Genomic DNA, 20,708 nt, shown 5'->3' with positions numbered 1-20,708 from the left:
GTGCATTTCTTATTTAGACCAATAAATGCCACCATTTAATTACTTCACAAAAGGAAACCTGAACATACCTCACCTGAGCTGATGGGACATGCTAAAGGACAAGAGGAGGGAAATGGCAATAGTAGGTTTTCTCCCATCTGCCATGGTCTCCATCCTCACTGGGGCCTCCCACTGGCAGCTATTTGTGGAGTAAAAAAAAAGTGTTCCACAGATCTACTCTCTCTCTGGTTGGCCCACAGAAGTGTGAATTGGCTGGGAGCAAGGGTATCTGAGGATGCAGGGACTCTCTCTGGGGAAGTGACATGGGGCTTGGGACAAGCTGCCTGCTCCCAGTGTGCTCTGTGTGTTGTAAATAAAAGAAAGCAGTCTCTTCATCAAAGAAAAGCATTAGGAATTTCTCACCATCAGGGAGGTGGGCTGTGGAATTAGATGTATCACTTCAGGCCATTTGGGAACTCCATCCAAATTAGCAAGAGAAAAATCTGGTCTTTGAAATTGGGTTCTGGGAGAAAAAAATAGACCCCCCCCCCCAAAAAAGAAGGGTGCACCAAGAAAATAGCACCAGGCCCAATTCTGAATCAAGGTAAGGGACATCTGCCCACCACTAATTTTGTTAGACAGGTACTAATAAATGATGTGGTGTGACTGATATATATGAACACAATTCAAGGATCCAGGAAAGACAGAGAGTGAAAGAGGTAAGAGGAGAAACCTCCCACCGTGCCATAACAGCAGCCGCGTAAGTGAATGGGTAATGTGGAAGGGAGGGGGGGGGGTTCTCTAACAAACATCATGTTTGAACCCCCCCCCCCCCAATGGTAATATTTAGCCATCTCTACTGCAAGTTGAATAGATCAGAGGCAAGCAGCATACCTCTATGCAGGTGCAGCAATATATCCAAATTTATTTTCTAGGAAGAGCAATTAAGATGAAATTCTGATTTGAATCTAAGCAAAACTACATCCTGGCAAGTCAGCATTTATTTAAGGAGCTGTTTGCCTGCCCTTAAAAAAAAAACCCAGCTCTGCCATCTGTGGCACACCGAGCCAAGCTGGCTACAATTAGAGCATGATCTGATATGCCTGTTAACCACAACCCAGTGGGTAGAGGTCTGATTTTTCCTAGAACTGTAAGCAAAGCAGAGCATGAGTTTTGCCCTTACAAAGCATGCTGCTCTATATTGTACCAATTGGGGTAAAACAGACCTTGCTGAGAGGTTCTTCATGGCAGAAATAGAAAAGGGCCGAGGCCTTTTAATTTGTTTTGACCATTTTCTCAGAACGTTATATGTGCTTAACCCATTTCATCCTTTGAACAGCCCTGTGGGGTATGTTACGTTGAGGGATAGTGGTCAGCCCCAGACTTTTTTGGCTGAGTGAGCATTTCAGGGGGACTACTTTAACTGAAAAAGTAGGCTGAAATATACATATAATAAATACTAAAATCCAGAATCTATTTTTTTGGGGGGGGATACAAAGTTTGTTGTGAATGTAGAAACCTGTCGCTCTGAACTGGCTTCCTTAAGGTCATCCTTTTGTTAATATTTTGAATTTATTTAATAGCACATTTGTAATTCATATGCATTGTTTTAGTAATCCTCACAACAATCCCATGGAGTAAGTCTGCTTTGTTATCCCCCATACTGCAGATGGGAGACTGAGGCTGGCTTGATAAGATTTGAACCAGAACTTTTCCGGATCCCAACTCATTTTCTTAGCCACAATGTTCCACCAGCCCTTCACTGGATCAGGTTCTTCCATTTATTTAAGCTCAGATAATATTTGCTTGGACCTACCCTGACAATGATCTTTTCAGAGATATGAGCAGTCACCAAATACGACTGATCTTGACTGACGGTGTATAATCCAACCACCAACTTGAAGTATCTAAATCAATTTATTTTAAAGTTAGAACATTATCCCAAACATATATGTATCACAGCTCTAGGGAAAACACTTCTATTATTTTGTACTTACTTTGAAAGCATTGCATTACCTTTTTTGTTCACCCCGCCTGTGTGCTGAAATACTATTTTTGCTTCATTTACCATTCTCACTACACAGACTTTTTAAACCAGAGTTGGTTATGATACATATTTACTGCCTAATGTGTATTTTGTAACAGCAAGGGTCTAGATGCCTTATAGGCACTGTATATTCTATGGATGTGAACTTTAAAAAAAACCCACATTTTAATTATTTCATACTCCAAAGTATTGTTACTTGTTCAGGATTTTGCAGAGTCACAAAAAATCATGACCATTATCTTTGCCTTTCCCTCCCCCTTTGGATATCTGACTCGGCTTTGGTTTGTAGACCTTGCTCCTGTGTATTTCCGTATTCTTGTCATTGTATTTGTGTATCCTGGAAACCCTGGGTAGAGCAACAGTGCCAGACTTAGCCCTGAATGTGACACAGACTATCCCCCCATAAACCTGTCTGCCAAGGTTGCTTCCCTTATCCCAGCCCAGCCCTGATCACGTGCTATTCTTTCAATTTTAATAAGTGTTGAAGATTAACTTCTGTGGGACAGAGAAACAGAACTGGAAAAATGGCAAAGAATATTGAAGGGGGTGTTGTTGTTTATTTGTATTGCTAACAAGTTGCAGATGACTTTGGAAACTCCTTACATTTTCAAGGCAAGGTTTGCAACTGCCTGTCTGCCTCTGTGTAGCAACTGCCAGTCTTGGGTGGTCTCCTAGCCAAATACTGACCAGGGCTGTCCCTGCTTAGCTTACCCAATCTGATATCAGGCTAGCCTGGGCTATCTACATCAAAGCAAAATAAAGGGTACAAAGCTTTAAATGTGTGTAAAGACTAGGGGCTATGTGTGGCATGTATTCTATCAAAATATATTACCTTTGATCAGGGTTAGGTTTCCCTTTCTTCCTCATATTATTTGCTGTTGTTTCACTAAAGTGCAGCCTTGCCAGTGTTACCTTGGTGACCTGGTCTTCGGGCAGATCAACTCTGTAAGACAAATGTGAAAAGCAGTACAGTAAATTAATGATACTTATCTTGTCCAGGAGATGCCCGATATGTTGTCCTTAACTGAGAGTACGGACTTTGATTCCATGTTCTATAAGGGAGGATCTTAATGGTGTTTTATTGAATTTTATTGTTTTATTGTTGCAAACCTATGTGAGTCCACTGGGAGAGCAGTGGTATATAAATATAAATATAAATATAAATATAAATATAAATATAAATATAAATATAAATATAAATATAAATATAAATATAAATATAAATATAAATATAAATATAAATATAAATATAAATATAAATATAAATATAAATATAAATATAAATATAAATATAAATATAAATATAAATATAAATATAAACATGTTCCAGACGTGTGATTTCTTGAGTGTAGTCTCCATTTGGGTTGATGGTGAAACCAAGGAATAGAAAATCTTGAACATTTTAAATTTCTTTTTCATCAACCTTAGAATTGTGTAATTCCCCAGTAGTTATTACTTTTCTCTTCTTGACATTCAGTTGTAATCCTGCTTTATCACTTTCCAATTTAACCTTCACCAGGGATCTTTTCAAGCCTTCACTATTTTTGCCAATAATGTGCTGTTCTGCCAACCCCCCAACCCCCCCCCCAGTCTTTATCTAATCTATGCTGCTTCCTTATTTGGATTCCTACAATTAAATATTTTCTTACAGAAGAAGAGCTGACTATAAAAACCAATTCTTATTCTTTATTCTCTGCTTTTCATTACCCAAAGGAGTCCCAAAGCAGCTCACAAACACCTTCCCTTTCCTCTCCCCACAGCAGATACCCCTTGTGGTAGTTGGGGCTGAGGAAGCCTAACAGAACTGCTCTGTGAGAACAGACCTAAAAGAACTGTGACTAGCCCAAGGTCACTCAGCTGACTGCATATGGAGGAATGGGGAATCAAACCCGGTTCTCCAGATTAAAGTCCGCTACTCTTATCTATTATGCCAAACTAGCTCTCATAGGACGAAGGATGGTGGGCACATCTGATAATGTCAATTCAGAGCTGACTGTCCACCATAGGATCATACAGCATACAATACAGGTCAAGGTAGGCTTGCAAAAATATTTATTCAAACTAGGGGTGGGCATGACCCATGAAAATGCAATTTTTATGCATGTTTTAGTTCATGGTGTGCCTGGTTTTTGAGTCATGAACTATCACAAACTATTAGGTGTCCAACAAACTGATTTGGTTCATGAAGTTTGTGATGTGGTAGAATGAGGTTTGTGATGTGGTAGAATGACCAAACTCACCAGAGATCTCTTGCTAATTCTCCTTTACCTTCCCTCCAAGTTTGGTGATGATTTGATTTATGGGGTCTGAATTACAGCCCCCTAATGTAAGGTGACCAGGCATTCCGATTCTCACAGGATGGTCACGCTTCTGGCCCAAAAGTCCCACATCCTGCCGAGCTCTTTGAAAGTCTCGCCATGCGTGGCAGCTCCGCTCGCTCGGGGGAAGGGAGGAAGCATGTCCCTTCTTTGCCGCCTCTGCCCTCACTCCGTGGCTTCCCGCTCACACCCTCCCTTCTCCTGCTGCCCTCACCCGCCCCTGCAAGCCATGAACTTTGGGCAGGGATGGCAGCAAGGTTAGCGAGGCAGGCAGCTGTGAGGGAGGTGGGCCAGGTCTCCTCCCCAGCTGTGAGGGAGGTGGGCCAGCTCTCCTCCTCACCCGCCCCTGCAAGTCTTGAACATTGGGAAGGGATGGCAGCGAGGCGCGCGAGGCAGGCGGCTGTGAGGGAGGTGGGCCAGATCTCTTCCCCGGAGGCAGGGCGTGCACACAGGCACAAGTTTGGGTGAAGCAGGCCCAGCAAGTTCCGGGCCGGGAGGAGTTCATTGGATGGCAGCAGCAGAGTCATGGTGGTGGCGGTGAGCCCAGTCGAAGGGGGAGGGGGATGCCACCAAGGGGAAGGGGGGGCACTGCCACTGCCACCTCCATCAAGGGGAAGGGGGGCCGCTGCCTCCACCACCACCATTGCCCAGCTTTACCTCCCTCAAATTCTGGTCACCTTACCCTAATGAAGATGTCTGCAAGAAAGTGCTTTCTGAGGAAATGCCACACACAGGTTTAGGAGTGTATAAAATGCACCCTAACCAAGCTAGAGATATCAAACTCTTAAAGAACCTATCCCTGATACTCCTCTGTGTCCCTTCCAGGTTATGAGCAGCTTAAAGTTTTCAGGTAAAGGTTATGGCCCCCAGGAAAGTGCTTTAGGGAGAAATTTTAAGCACAGGTTCAAAAGTGTATAGGGTGGACACCCTGGAAGCTACACACACCAAATGCACAGACTGGAGAATTTCGCCCCCTGTTTGCTTTGAAGTTTAGTAAACATTTTGATTGAGCAGCCACAGTCTCTCTGAAAATATATCCATTCATAAACTGCCAAAAACTGCTTTTGAAAGTATGTGGAAAGTTCATGCCAGTTGACCTGCTACAAACATCAGTTTGCAAACCACAGACTGTACAAAATTCATCCCAGACGTTAGTCTGTGAGCCAGTTTATGCTTATTCCTAATCCAAATTTAGAACAAGTATTCTCTTCTCTAGTAGCAATTATATTACCCAACAGAGTACAAAATGCTGATGACACACGTTTTCCTCTCCGGGAGGCTATCTTGTAGAAGTTTACTTTATAACATATTACTGTGATTAAATTTCAATGAGTTATCAGTACTCTGTGAAAGCAAGCATCAGGGATTGGTGGCAATCTAGCAAGCAAACTCTGGATTGGTTTATAACATTCCCAGGAATGTTTTAGATCAGACATCTATATTGATAGCTTCATGAGCCACATACTTATCTCAGCCTCTTCATACCACTATGGAGGAGGATTCAGTTACTTTTCAGGCACAAATTAGTGGAACACCTAACATGTATTTTATGAGTTTATACTAACAATGAAATAAAATGCCTTACTAGTTGGTGAATAGGAAATTGGGGCAACATGACTGGGTAAGAGCACAGTGGCAAAGCTAAAGGGGCCATGTCCTGAGCAATGTCTAGTTAGTGAATTAACAAAATGACTATGGAAGCCAATCTTAGCTTTCTAAATGCAGAATGGAATATTAGATCAAGTATAGCTTGTGTTAAGAACATTAACTCCACTTACTTAAATAGATAGAAAGGGCTTTTGGTTCGGTCAGACTGAGATTGTTCAACAACAATCACTTGACTGGGTGCTTCCATCTGCAATTAAGAAATAATAAGCAAGAGAACTGTAACAAAATTTAAGAACATCTTCAATAATATTTAACAACAATGCAGCTTTCTGAGGACATCAGCCTATAAGAGTGCTTTCTGATGATGGGGCATATTGTTATTGTTGTTGTTGTTGTTGTTATTGTTATTTCAATTTATTTACTACCACTCTCAAACTGGCTTGTGGCGGGGTACAGTTGTCCACAATAAAAGCCCCCAATAAAAACCCCATTAAAACCAATCAGGACATTAAAAAAATACACTCAAACAGCAATCCCAGGAACACAGCAGTGTAACTCAACCCCTCCCCCAATAATGTCTAATGGAGGAAGTGGGAAGAGAGGGCACAGATGAGCCATATGGAAATGTAAGGGCACCCGTTGTTTGTGGACGATATGTAGAACCATGCCAGGGGGGATTCTGAAGACATGAGTGCATTTAACTGATGCAATGAAACATCCCTACCTATGGAAGGGTAACATCTACTAGGGCACATGGTAGAGCTGGTTTTTCTTTGCCATGAGGCAAGGCAAATTGGAGTATGATCATGAGAACAGAAGAAATCCATCAGAAGAGCAAGTGTTCATATTGGTCTTTAGTAGCACAACAAAAATTGAGTTCAATAGCACCTTTAAGACCAACAAAGATTTATTCATACACACTTCCTCAGACAATCAGAAAGGCAAGTCACTGTTCCTTAAACTGGACAATGGTTAAATCATTACATCAAACCATTACAACGGGATGTAGCTGTTGCTCAGTGGCACAATAGCTGCTTTGTGTGAAGCAGGTCCTAAGTTCAATTTTGAAGTATCTCCAACGGAAAGGATCAAATAGCAGGTGATGTGAAAGACTTATACTTGAGATGCAGGAAGGCCACTAACAGGCGATCCTGATAAACCAGTGGTCACTCTCAGTATAAGGCAGCTTTGTGTGTTCATGAATAAAAATCAGTACTTTGGAAAAGAAGATAACTTGTTGACCATCTCTTTGATACTAAGTGGCCAACAACTGTAACTGTGGAGAAAGCAATATACTTACAAATATGGAAAGCTGATACACTTGCCTTAATTCCAAAAGCCTTCAAATAAAAGCTTTCTATTGGTTTCAGTCCCAAACTGGTTTTGACAAATTTGGGGTTTCCAACAACACGAATGTAGACTGTGATCTGGAAATGGTTTTTCTTCTGACAAATAAAGGTATCATCTGCTGCTGAAAAATTAAACCCTTTGTTTGCAACGACGTGATATCCTACATCCGGGCTATAAAAACAGAAATATTTTTGAACTGAATAATATTCCGGTAATATCTCATTTACTTTAGCTTTTCAGGAACAAATGAATTTTTAAATTATATTTTAATACCGCTCCAAAATAAGTATCCTTAACACGCCACGGGCGCCGTGGAATAAATAATTCGTTAAGGGCTTGGTGGGAGGGCTTTGTCCGTGATGAGGAAGGGGCCTGATTGGCCCCTTCCTCCAGACAGACCATCGGCCGGGCCAATCGGCAGGCGCTTTGCGCCTGCCGATTGGCCCGGCTGATTCCCGCCCTGCTGACAAGGAAGCAATTGCTGGCCAGAGCGCGGCTCGCAGTTGCTCCCTTGATGGCGGCCTGATGCGTTGGGAGGCGCAAAGCGCCTCCAATCCATCAGGCCGCCGGCAAAGGAGCCCCTGGCAGCCGCGCTCCACGCAGCTCCCGGGGGCTCCCAGCCCAGTGGCCTGACACGGCGAGAGGCGCAAAGCGCCTCTCGCCGCATCAGGCCGCCGACAAAGGGAGCCCCCGGCAGCCGCGCAGAGCGCAACTGCCGGGGGCTCCCTGGTCTAGCGCCTGCTGTATTTAGATTACAGCGGGCTTGATTACTAGTTTATTATATAAACCTTGAAAATCCTCTCCAAAATGTACATTCACTTCAGGTTATTCTTTCTTTCCCCCCTTTCTGATTTGTCAGGACACAGACATGATCTTTGCAATCCCTCCTGCAATGGGAACATGCAGAGCAGGATACAAACTGCTTCTTCAACCACAGATGATAAAACGACATGGTCTTGAGAGGCTGCTGAATGGCTGTTTCACTGCAGCACAAGCATGCAGCTGTAATGGTCACTTGTGTCTCTGGAGTAGAACTAACTTGAAGAACTGGAACTTTTTACTACCTGAAGAAGTCATGGCTTACAATTATTGTAACTCTCATTGTTCACGGGTTTTAATGCTACTTCGTGACATCAGCAGCAACCCACAGCTGTACAGGGGTTGTTGCAAGTTTTCATCTTTTTTGCCCCGTGATAAGGCAAAGCAGTAAAATCTGCTTCTCCTTTTTTGTCGCAGCAAACAATGAAGCAAAAACTGGGGCAAGCCTGTCTGGAAGAAGAAATGTGCAACAGTCTCGGTAGCATTTTGCCTGCCCTCACACCCACCCTCCTCTCTCCATTTCCAGATCAGAATTTTTAAAAAAAAGAATGGAGCAGTCCATGCAATGGGAACACAAAAAGACCTGCCCATGTAGCAGTCAAAATAAAAGGTACTGTCATGTTCTCTTCAAAGTACACAGTAGTATATTGGCAGTGGCCAGCAACCCTATCCAAAACACATTTATGTTTTTTTTCTGGTGGGAGGTCATGAAAGGTGAAAGGAGAGGCACGTCATGAAGCAGACCTCTCCACATTAGCATGGCATCCATGTTCTGTATTTTTATTTTGCATTGTGTACACACGAGACTTGTTTATGAATCCTGAAAAGAAATCAAGAAAATGTTTTATTCTTGTTGTGGGTCCCTGTAGCAATGCAGAAGTTTCCTTAAAAAAAATAATTTCAGGACTCGGGGGGGGGGGGGAGTGTTTGAGTCCCCAAAACCACCGCTGAGAGGGGATTGATGGCTTATGTTGATTGACAACCCGAGGAGTGGGGGGAAACGAGTGGGTTGTCCATACTTCCAGCTTCTCTGCCACCTCATTGAGAAGGAGAAAGCTGCAACAAGACAGCAGAATAATGCAGAAAGGGTCTTCCATCAGGAAACGGCCAAACACACGGTTCACAATCATGCTTTTACAAGCAGGAGGCGTCACGCGTTGTCTTGTGGAAATGGTCTCTATCACATACATTTGCAAGGACTGAACATTACAGTTTGGGTCTGCAATGCCATTAACCATGTAAATATTTCCCTGTATACAAGATATTATTGGATTTGCATCTTCCCCCAAAGCAACTAGAACCAGCTATCTTCAATGACCAGCCATTTCTGAAAGTGGGAGGAGTCTCAAAAGGGAATTGCTGCTGTAAACATCCCGCTGGGTATGTGCAAGAGAGCTGCAAACTCTAAAGAGCTCTTTGGTTCCCAGATACAAGATTGGAACCAACAACTACTTTCTGTTGAGGCAGGACAAAGACTTCTTCCAACAGAAGGTATAATTTTCATAGGAGGAAACCTCTTATTTAGCTAAAGGGAGTCACTGGAGCAAGCTCTATGTGTTTGTGGTATTTAATGTGAAGTAATTTAGCCCTGAGCACTATGAGTGTTCATCAAACCAACCTTCCATCCAACAATGCAATGTAGAAGGATTTTTTAATGGTTATTGTTTATTCCTGCTTGTTCCAAAGAAGACAAGATGGTTGCTCACCATATTACTTGTGGCATGCCGTTGCCTTGCCTTTGTATCATTAGATTTAGTGGTTGCTTTGTCAGGGACATTACTCAGAAATACCTGCTGCCTTGCACAAGCAAGGAGTCCCAGCCATACAGTTTTCCTAACTATCCTCAATCATTCACATACATCTCCATTTTTATTTTTGAGAACTGGAATGACATTAATCAGAAATATTATCCATGTTATCGTTTATGTGATCACTCATTATGAGAAGAAGGAGGAATGTTGTCAGATTCCCTTTCAGCTCTTTAAACACTGAAGTCATTTTAACAAATATGTGATTTGACTAAACTGAGGGGTTATAACTCAAGACTGAGGGTATATTTGAGATGGATACAGGTTTAAATAATGTTTTTTTTAAAGATGTAGGACTAACTGTGACGAGCCAGGGAGTTAATTCAGAAGCAAATGCAACATAGCCATTTACTTCTGCAGCAGATCACTTCTGTAATAATTAACAGAAGAAGCATGGTAAATATTGTTACATAAATTAATGACAAAAGGTGCATATTGATTCCCATGCCCCTGATAGATTCTGGAGTGAATGTAAAACTCAGCTTGCAAAAGATGTCCTGCTATGACACCTTGCATATTCATTTTTGAGTGCTGCTATTAACGTAGGAATCCAAGCATACAATCAAGAATGAGACATAAAATAAATTTGTTTCACTTATTTTCTGCTGTTCCACAGGGGGCAAAGATGTTGCAGATCTTCTTGAAAGAAGCAATCAATTAGTTATCTAGACAATCATGCCTCTCTTTGCGTGTAAGTAATACATCATTCCAAAAGCTGTAGCACTTCTTTCTACAGAAGGCCATTTTGTTCGTTAACAATGATCTCTTGTCACATGATACTGTGGAAACCCTCATTTCACACAGCCGATAAAAGGCAGCTCTTTCGATTCATCCTTTTTCTTGGCCATTAGAGGATAGGAGGCCTTAATATATGGATTTTAAGAAAGATTTATACCAACTTTATTCTTCAGCAGAATGGTGCAAAAAAGAGACTCACTTTTCCACTACATTTTAGCACTCAGAGAGAAGTGATTTATAACTGGAAGCTAATTCACTGCTGAATTTATAAGAGCTTAATGAAAAGGATATCAGAGTTTCAAAAGATAAAAAACCCCACAAAACTTTAAGAATCCATGCTTTAAAGGTTTCTAGATAGACTGGGATGATCACTTTTTATAACATTTGTAAAACCGCGCAACAAAGCTTCCAAATATTATGAATTCTATACAGATTGTTTTAATCTTCAATTATTTGTTTCATATATTTAATAGTGTTCCCCCCATATTCTTGCTATAGTATATTCAGATTATTATTAATAAAAAGCACTTTTAAAGGGAAACAGAGCCAAAAATTTGTTCACCATTTTTTGTTTAAAAGGAAAACACCCTAGGATGATATATTTTCAAGAAATAAAATATCTCATTAATAAAATGGAAGATTCATATAAGAAATAAAATTGGCAACCAACACTTAACAATGGATACATTAAAACAAATTCAGTTTGATGATATTGAGCAGATGCAGTATTAAGAGACAGACAAAACCATACTGTAGCATCACCCCAAAACTCACCAATCTGGATCGGCCTGTTTGAGATTCCTATAGCTGAGGAATCGTGGCAGGCTTGGAATATGAAACTCCACGTTCAGATTCAGAACACACAGGACAAGAAACATTGTATGATCTTAAACTAACTTAGATTAAAATAAGAGAGACTATTCTCTGCAATTATTGGATACCTGGTAGACTCCTTAAACTGGGGTTATCACATTAGGATAGTTCTTGGAGATGTAAGCAGCCAAGAACAAAGTGAACACATATTTTATAGGTATTTCCATTTGTCATTTTGGTTAAAAATTAATAGACAATATAATTATGAGAGGGAAGCTCCTGCCTCTCCCCCAATTATCCAATTTCACTCTGGTGAGCAGTGAGAAGCAAGTGATGGGAGAAAGGACATTGTCCATGATATTGATATGACATCTGGATGAAGACCTGGAAGTGGAGTCAATGGCTCCACCACAATGCTTCAGCTTATTTAAACAGATATGTATAGTAGTGTTTACTGATAAGACCCTAGCTGAGGAGTAGGTATGAAGCAAGCAGTTAGGGATGCCAACCTCCAGGTAGGACCTCCAGGTATCCCCTGGAATGAATTACACATCATTTCCAGACTACAAGGAAATTGGAGAACATTAAGGCTTAGGGGGGGTAGCCTCTATGCCAGGCTCTACCACCAAATCTTCACATGCTTCCCAACCTGGATCTGGCAACATTGCCCACCTATCCACTGCTGGAGGCCAGGTGGGACCAATAGTAACGCTGACCTAGTTTGAAGCCAGGGTGAATTCACCCCAAACTTGGTAGGCTACTTGCTGACAGCAATTTACACTAAAAATAACTGATTAACTATTCTCCAGAGGAAGTCTGCTCAAAGCAGAGTTCAAATTTGCAAGAGATGTGAAGGACCAGGTTGCTTAAAAGAATAAAATAGTTTTATTATGAAGAGAAACAACTTTTTGTAGAAGGGAATGAGGCCTAACTAACTGTCTAACTATTGTCTGCAGCAAGTCTGTCAGTTCAGTCTGGAGGCAAACAGGGAGGAAGGGTGCTCAAAAGAGCAGGAAATCTCTCACCAAGCCAATCAGAATATAAGAGGAGATTATTTGAAAAATACCAGGAAGTTCTTGATCTAACTATGCTAAATACACACCTCCTCCAATGTCTCCTGTAGGATATTCTTCATATTTGTTCAATCATGCACACTGCAGATCTTGCATATTCTAATACAATCATCCCCTGAATAAGTTAAATTAACTTCCTGAATGTCATCACTTTTTATTGGGGATATATTAAATGATCAGATATTAGTCTTTTTAATACATTTAAATTTAACTCAGTGTATGACCCATTCTCTCTTTGTGACTGGGGAAATTCAAACAGAAACAAAGGCAAGACTTTGGACACTGGATCATGATTCAGTGGAAACATTCACCATCACTGTGCCCAACACATTCAAGAGACATTTTGGCAACTTTATACAATGATTACTGGGACTCATTGTCCATCTTTCAAACTCTAAAAGCGGTTTGAGGATTTTACATGAAAAAGATGCTACAAGGAACACCAGCAAACATCCAGTTAGTATGCATACTCACTCTTTTGCCACAGCTATGACCAGTGCAACACCAAATATTGCTGGATGATCAACATGAACCTTTAACTAAATCTCTGCAACTTCTGGTGCTGTGTGAAGGATCAGTTTACAACAGACACATTTTAGGTGTGTTAATATATCTTTTTTTCCCTCTCTCTAGATTGTTTCCTAGGCTCATTCTGCACGTTTTGCATAAAGCACTTTCAATGCACTTTAGAAGTAGACTTTCTTGTTCCACATAGGAAAATCCAGCAATGAAAGTGCATTGTCCAATGTGTGCGGAAAGGACCCTAACCTGCCATGGTATCGCTGCAGTATGTTGCTTGAGTCAACATGGAACCCCAAATCAGTGTCAGCCGTGAGAGGCACTCAGAGAGGGTGAGGGACTCCAGTCTCTGGAACATCCTGCAGCTGCTTCATTCTGCCAACACCGTGCCCAGCCGGCAACCTCTTATGCCTGATTCTAAACCTTCTCCACAGTTTTGGTGACTCTCAACAAATCCAGGGGGAAATATCTTTCTGAGGATGCTATGGATTTCTTTTCTTTCTCTGTTCTAACTCTCAGGATAACCAAAGAAGTGAAGGGGGAAGAGCCATAACAGACCTGCGCTCCATCTTGTTCTTGTGAAAGTATATTAGGCCATTTAGTTCTGCACCCTTTCATGTCACCTGAGAGTATAATTAAGGGGAGCAAATATCAAGCAGACTTACAGTTTTTCATAATTGTGGTTTAAAAGGCTGTTCCAGGGAGACATTCGATATGGCTGCCATGCTAGGGCCTGATAGCATTTCTCAGCAGACGCTGCAGTCTGGCCATCGCTGTCGAGTTCTTGCACGGTGGAAGAAGCGTCCTTAACTGTCACTACGAAGAGACCAGTTCACTTGTCAAGTGGGTGGCATAATATTCTTTGATGGGAGCATGAGTCTGTGGGTGGCATCATGCAACCCCATGGCGCCCATTACTACACAAAAGACAGTGTCGGACACAAGTACAAAGTAAGAGCTGCAGCTAGTAGAACATCACATTGCTATGCAGTTGTGAAATTACCTTTCTTAGTGCTGCTTTATTGGGGAATTCAGAAGATATTGTTGGCAGCCAGTTAACCATTCTACTGTTTTCCTGCCAGCTGTTTCCAGAATAACTTTGTGCTGATTTTTCAATGTAACATGCAGCTGCATCTCTATCAAAGTAGCTTCTTGGGGCTACTTTCCCCTAATATGTTTCCCTTTTCCCTTCTGCTTTGAGCTTAGTTGCTTTCTATGATCTCCCGCCTGCCAGCCACCACCTTCATGAAACAGTGGTTAACCATCAGATTGTGTCTTTTGGGGAGGTGACTTAAGCCCTGCTTTTCACTTTATCACTAAAACCACTCTCATTCTTTAAATGATCATTATAGGGCTATTATGAAACTGATAATAATGACAATAAAATGGTCAGTCATCATTTTGACTGCACAGTGCTTAAACAGCCATCCCACTGAAACAAGGGCAAAAATGTACCATTGTTTCAGGAATGCCACAGCCATAGGAAGTAACATCAGCCTGTGAACAAAGGAAAATGGAAGAAGCTGCAGACCCTTTGTTGAATGGCAATTCTGAGTAAACACAGTGTAGGAACTTGTGCATGGCTGGATATTTACAAATAATATTGTTTCTGCCTGTGGAAAAGGAATGACTGAGCTACACTCAAGTGTCCCAGTATGAAAGCAATCTAACAGTGGGTCTTAGAATCATAGAGTTGGACCGGAACCGGATCCGGACAGCAATTGGTAACCAGTGCAGCTGCCTCAGCACAGGCTGGATGTGGGCCCTCCAAGGTGTGCCGGTGAGGACCCTAGCGGCTGCATTTTGTACCAGCTGGAGTTTCCGGATCAGAGACAGGGATAGGCCCGCGTAGAGCGAGTTACAGAAATCTAATCTGGAGGTGACCGTTGCATGGATCACAGTGGCCAGGTGTTCGGGGGACAGGTAGGGCGCTAGTAGCCGGGCTTGGCGAAGATGGAAAAATGCCTGGCCGGCTACTTTCCTGACCTGCGCCTCCATAGTCAGGGAGGCATCAATGGTCACACCCAAGTTTCTGGCCTGGGACGCGATGGTAAGATGCGCCCCTGCCAGGGTGGGTAAATGCGCTTCCTGTTCCCGCCCCCTACTTCCCAGCCACAGGACCTCCGTCTTGGAGGGGTTGAGTTTCAGGCGACTCTGCTCAAACCATTCTGTCACTGCTTCCAAACATCTGGCGAATGGTTCCGGGGGGGAGTCTGGGTGGCCGTCCATGAGGAGATAGAGCTGGGTGTCATCAGCGTACTGATGGCAGCCCAACCCAAAACTCCGTACCAGCTGGGCCAGAGGGCGCATGAAGATGTTAAATAGTGTGGGGGAGAGAACCGCGCCCTGTGGGACCCCACAAGGGAGTCCATAAGGGCGCGAGAGCTCATCCCCCACTGCAACCCTCTGGGTCCGGTTCTGGAGGAAGGAGCGTATCCAGCGCAGGGCTGTACCCCGTATCCCTGTACCGGCGAGGCGGTGGCCCAATATCTCATGGTCCACGGTGTCGAAAGCAGCCGACAGATCCAGAAGGACCAGCACGGCTGACCCGCCTCTATCCAGCTGGCGACGGAGATCATCCAGCAAAGCGACCAACACCGTCTCCACCCCGTGGCCAGGGCGGAAGCCAGACTGATATGGATCAAGTGCCGAAGTTTCATCCAAGAAAGCTAGGAGCTGGTCCGCCACAGCCCTTTCCACCACCTTGCCCAGGAACGCTAGGTGCGACACCGGGCGGTAGTTGGCAGGGTCCTGCGGGTCCAGCGTTGATTTTTTCAGGAGAGGGCGAACCACTGCCTCCTTCAGCCGCTCGGGGAATTCCCCGGAACTCAGGGAAAGGTTGATAATATCCCTGAGTTGGCCTCCTATCCCCTCTCCGCTCCCCTTGAGAAGCCAAGAGGGACAGGGATCAAGGGGGCAGGTGGTCGCCCTGACCGATCCCAGCAACTTGTCCACTTCGGAAGAAGAGAGCCGTCTGAAGCCATCAAACCTCACTGCCAAGGACGGCCAACAGGTCTCCAGTTCATTTACTGTATTAATTGTGACAGGAAGGTCATGGCGAAGCGACAAGACTTTATCCGCAAAAAAGCTCGCTAATGCCTCACAGCCAAGTGCCAATTGACTAATATTTTGGCGCCCCTGAAGGGCGGTAAGGGATCTAACTACCCTAAATAATTGGGCCGGGCGAGAGCTTGCGGACGCGATTTCCGTGGCGAAGAACTCTCGCTTCGCCACTTTCACCGCCATCTCATACGCCCTCATAAGCGTGCGATGAGATGTTCTTGCAGCTTCGTCGCAAGTCTTCCGCCACACTCGCTCTAGTCGTCTCACCTCCCTCTTCTTTTCCCAGAGCACCCCCGTGTACCAGGGGGCCCGTTTGAGTCGAGGGCAGAGAGGACGCTTAGGGGCAATCTCATCTATAGCGGCTGTCAGACGGGACTGCCAGTCCTCTACTAATGCCGCCAGTGAGTTGCCAGGAGACATCTGGTCCCGCAGAGCATTCCGGAAACCAATTGGATCCATGAGTCTCCGCGGGCGGGCAAAAGTGCGCCCGCCGCCCAACTGAGGAGGGGGTGGCATCCCAAGCCGGGCCCGCAGGGCATAGTGGTCTGACCATGGCACGGCCAAAGCAGGCTCCAGAACCACCTCTATCCCGGCACCAAAAATCAAGTCAAGCGTGTGGCCGGCATGATGAGTGGGACCGGCAACAAATTGCGAGAGCCCTAGTGTCGCCATGGATGACACCAGGTCCCCACCAAGTCCTGAAGTGGGCGAGTCCGCGTGGACATTGAAGTCACCCAGGATTAAGAGCCTAGGGAACTGCAATGCCCAGGCGGCCGCCGCCTCCAGCAGGCGGGGCAGGGCATCTGGTGGCGCGTTGGGCGGACGGTATACCAGCCAGATGGCCGTGCTCTCGACCGAGCCCCACCCAATACCAACACACTCCACTCCACTGATTTCCGGCACCGGGAGAGCCCTGCAGGCGAGAGTCTCCCGGGCCAGAATTGCCACCCCCCCTGGGTATGCAGAGGGCCACAAGAGACAAACACTGGCACATCCCTTATTGCCCACCCACTCTTATGCAGAATACAGTGTATTCGGTACATTGATTTCAGAAATGGGAGTAATTGTACATAGGATTGCTCCATAAGAGCTTTATTCTGTAAGACCAACAGCAGTGCATTTGGGCCTCTCTCGTTATTTTCTTTTCTGCATAAATGCTGGCTGTTAGGGAAAGAATTTACTGGAATAACATAACAGACCATGGGTGTGTATTGACATGTAAGCAGCACTCCTTTGGCAAAGCAGCATGAGGTCTGAAGCATCAGTTGAGGCTGAGTAGCTCCCCTTGCTTTGCTTGAAGGACATCCCTGATTAAAATACAGCACTTCTGAATGTACAAAAACACCCCGTAAAGTCCTTGTCACATTCCATCTTAAAGCCACAAATGTCTCCGCATTAATCCTGTCCACACAAAAAAGCTCTCTGTGCCAGTTTAGAAATTGATGGTGAGTTGTTATATTTTGCTGCTTCACAGCCACACAGAGAGGAAGAGAGACTCCTTTTCTTTAGATGGGGAACTAATGCACAATAACTAAATCATGTTTTACACTCCAAAGAACTCAGGACACATGGTTAGGAAATAGGTCAGTGATCTCGAGTGACTCCAGCTACAATGACTGTGATGCTTCCCATGGTTTCAGGAAGATGGAGGTTGGGAGCTCTAAGTGACCTAAAATGAGCATGCTCAGGAGGACCATGCAGAAGGTGTCCTTCAGCTGCAAGGCCACAAGGCTTTGAATGGCCAACGGGTAATTCTGGAGGACAAAGAGAGTGAAACGCTGCAGTGTAATTGCAGCTGAAAAGTGCAGAGAGGAAGGCAAATGCTGCCATTTCTTGTACATTCACAAATGAATTCCCTTCTCCAGTCCTGCACTCCTGTGGTGCCTTTGATATCAACGCAGGGCACAGAGATCTGACTCACCAGCATTCCCAGAAAGCAGACTTTAAATTTCTGCATACAGCTGGCTGTTCCAAAACATCATCAGCATTCAAGGAGCTGCACGGATTTCTCAGAGCTGTCAGGTCACAGCTGAAAATGCTGACTCGTGTGACAGTGGACTGCCTCTTCTCCTGGGTTGCCCCAGGCCAAACTAAATGTTACAGACACAACTGTGTATGACATTAGCCAGGCAGCTGCACATCATCCTCAGAAGGGGTGGCATGCAGTTGCAGAGTGGGCAGAGGGAGAGATGAACCTTTTTCCTCTTTCTACCTGCTGCTTCTTCCACCAGCCCCCCCCCCCGCCCCCCCCAAAAGAACCTTCTATTCCCCCAGCCACTTTAATCCTGCCCAGATTGCATGTGTGTCATTTGTTTCCAAACACAGATGTGGATTATCCAACCTTCTGCAACCACAGATCTCCTGCAAATTGCTCTGTCACATGGAATGGACGCTATGCAGCCCAGAAGCAGCCACTGCATCACAGAAGGTAGGTTGGCTGCAAATGAAATGTAGCACTAGTCCTGTTCCCATGTTGCAGTGGGCAAAGTATAACTGCACACATTAAATACTTGCTTTTTCTTTATATGCCTATTCAGGAAGACTCATGTTGTATTCAATGCACATACAGCTGAATGTGTGATTCAAACACTACGTTTCTGTGGGTACAAGTCCCAATTTCATTTGTATAGTAACAGGCATTGGTTCTCACTTACAGATTTTTTAAAACTATTCAAACATTTGTAGGCAGCCTTTCCTCACAGATCAAGGCAGCTTACAACAGTTAAAAACATTTTCAGTTAAAAGCACAGCCAAAATACAATACATCAGCTCTCTCTCCTCTCCCCCCTTAAAAAATGCCTGCCATTCAAACCCCCTCAAAAGCCGTGTCAAACATATAGGCCTCACAGTGCCTCCTGAATCTCTTCAAGGGGGGAGCCCTCCTCACCTCTTTGGGGAATCCATTCCACAGAGCCAAAGCCATGATGGGAAAGGCCCAGGCTCTATTCAGTGCCAGAGACGCCACCCTAAGCAGTGGGGTAGCCAACAGATGGCTGCCTGTCAATCATAACTGACCTAATTCAAGTCCCAGTGATGCATTAACTGTACATATGAAGCGGTTTAATGAGAACAAGCATCTTCTGGCAGGAAGTGATTTGCACTGAAGAGTTACATATACAGACAATGTGCAGCTCCATCTTGTTTCCTATCGAGTCTACAGAGGATGTGGAAGCTGTGAACAAATGTCTGAGGATCCAAGTAGATACAAAGCAGGGGAACAAAGCAGAGCATTACTGCAGAAAAGACAAGAGTTGGCTGGCATCTCAATTGTTCTGAGGTGTTACCTATGATAGGTCCCACTAAACCCATGCCGTTTGTACTTGTTGCAATTGAATTTTTGGATTTTATTGGCAGGCAGCCCAAAAGCATCCTTTACTAGCCTGTGCCCTTTCCTAGAAGCAGCTGATCTACTGACAGTTGTCCGTGCCCTTGTGAGGCTTAGCCCTGACTAAGGTAACATGATCCTTTTCAAAACTGTCCATAGATTGTAATTGGATCAAAATATGGGAACCAAAATGACCAACCGCAACCAACCGATGAAGCATATTACTCCAATATTGTTCCATCTACTTTGGATGTAATTTGACCCTGGCCACAGTTCAAAGAGTGCCGACCTTTCAACCCTCAATGTTCTGGTGAAAGAACACACCTGAACTCTCATATTAACATCTGGGGATCCATGGTGCATCTCTTTTCCACCTGAGGCTTACTGAGCAGAGGTTCATAACAGGGCTTTTCCTATAGAATACTACCCCCACAGAAATCACAGCTAGACAGTAAGTAAATATTTATTCAGAAAAATGGTATCTATCCCTCCATACCTGCTCACAAAAAATATGACTTGAGCCTAGAGGAAAGGTGGAAGTATAAATACAATAATAAATAGAAGTTTTATAAACAAAGCACCTAGTTCTTTAGGGTAGCTTTTGGAAACAGATCTTTCATCAACGAGGCTATGGGGCAGGTTGATATATCATTCACACTTCTAATTCCTCTAATATCTGCTGTGATCTTAAAGTAATTTGATTGCTGGACCCTTAACTAGCTTTGATTGGTTAATTGTTGCATAATGGGTTTAGATGTTTATCATTTTAATGCAAGGCTGTTAGTTGCCCTGGTAATTTTTCTAAAATTGAAAAGCAGGATATAGTTAAAATATGTAAATAAATATCATTTTGACATGGTTAAGGTTAAGCTAAGAGATTTAGAGAGAAAGGCAATCTAGACAGTTTAAAAGAAATTGAGCTCCAACTGTACAATCTTATGCAGAGGAACTCCAGTATATCTCTATTTCATTGGACATAGGCAGAGTAACACTGCATAGGACTGCACTGTAAATATAATACTTTACATTTCTAGGAGCATGCAGTTCACATCTGCTGATGTTACCTATCTTCGACCAATGGAATAAAGCAAGCAACAAATAGAAAATCTTTGTCATAAAGCACATTAGTGGTTGGATGAAAAGCTGCATATTGGGGGAGGGAGGTCTTTATGATACTCAGATCTCTTCCAGTTCCTCTATTTTAAAGTATGAGACTGTAGATAGAGTATGGCAATAAATATTCTACTTG

The 20,708-nt window shown here is 43.7% G+C and overlaps 1 protein-coding gene across 6 annotated transcripts in view; it reads right to left on the bottom strand.

Moving 5' to 3' along the window:
• The window catches only part of MYRFL (myelin regulatory factor like), a 512,195-nt gene that overhangs the window by 471,745 nt on the left and 19,742 nt on the right, over positions 1-20,708 (bottom strand). For all 6 annotated transcript variants that reach the window (XM_077338811.1, XM_077338813.1, XM_077338812.1 and 3 more), the window contains exons 6-10: positions 13,738-13,888; positions 7,278-7,473; positions 6,123-6,199; positions 2,859-2,969; positions 1,796-1,886 (exon numbers count right to left, since the gene is read on the bottom strand). In XM_077338811.1, the coding sequence (XP_077194926.1) occupies positions 1,796-1,886; positions 2,859-2,969; positions 6,123-6,199; positions 7,278-7,473; positions 13,738-13,888 (626 nt within the window). The remainder of the gene's footprint in view (positions 1-1,795; positions 1,887-2,858; positions 2,970-6,122; positions 6,200-7,277; positions 7,474-13,737; positions 13,889-20,708) is intronic.

This window comes from Paroedura picta, chromosome 5, assembly GCF_049243985.1.
Source record: "Paroedura picta isolate Pp20150507F chromosome 5, Ppicta_v3.0, whole genome shotgun sequence".
In the NCBI taxonomy this organism is placed as follows: Eukaryota; Metazoa; Chordata; class Lepidosauria; order Squamata; family Gekkonidae; genus Paroedura; species Paroedura picta.
Note: the sequence above shows the minus strand (reverse complement) of the source record. Positions and strands in the feature narration are given on the sequence as shown.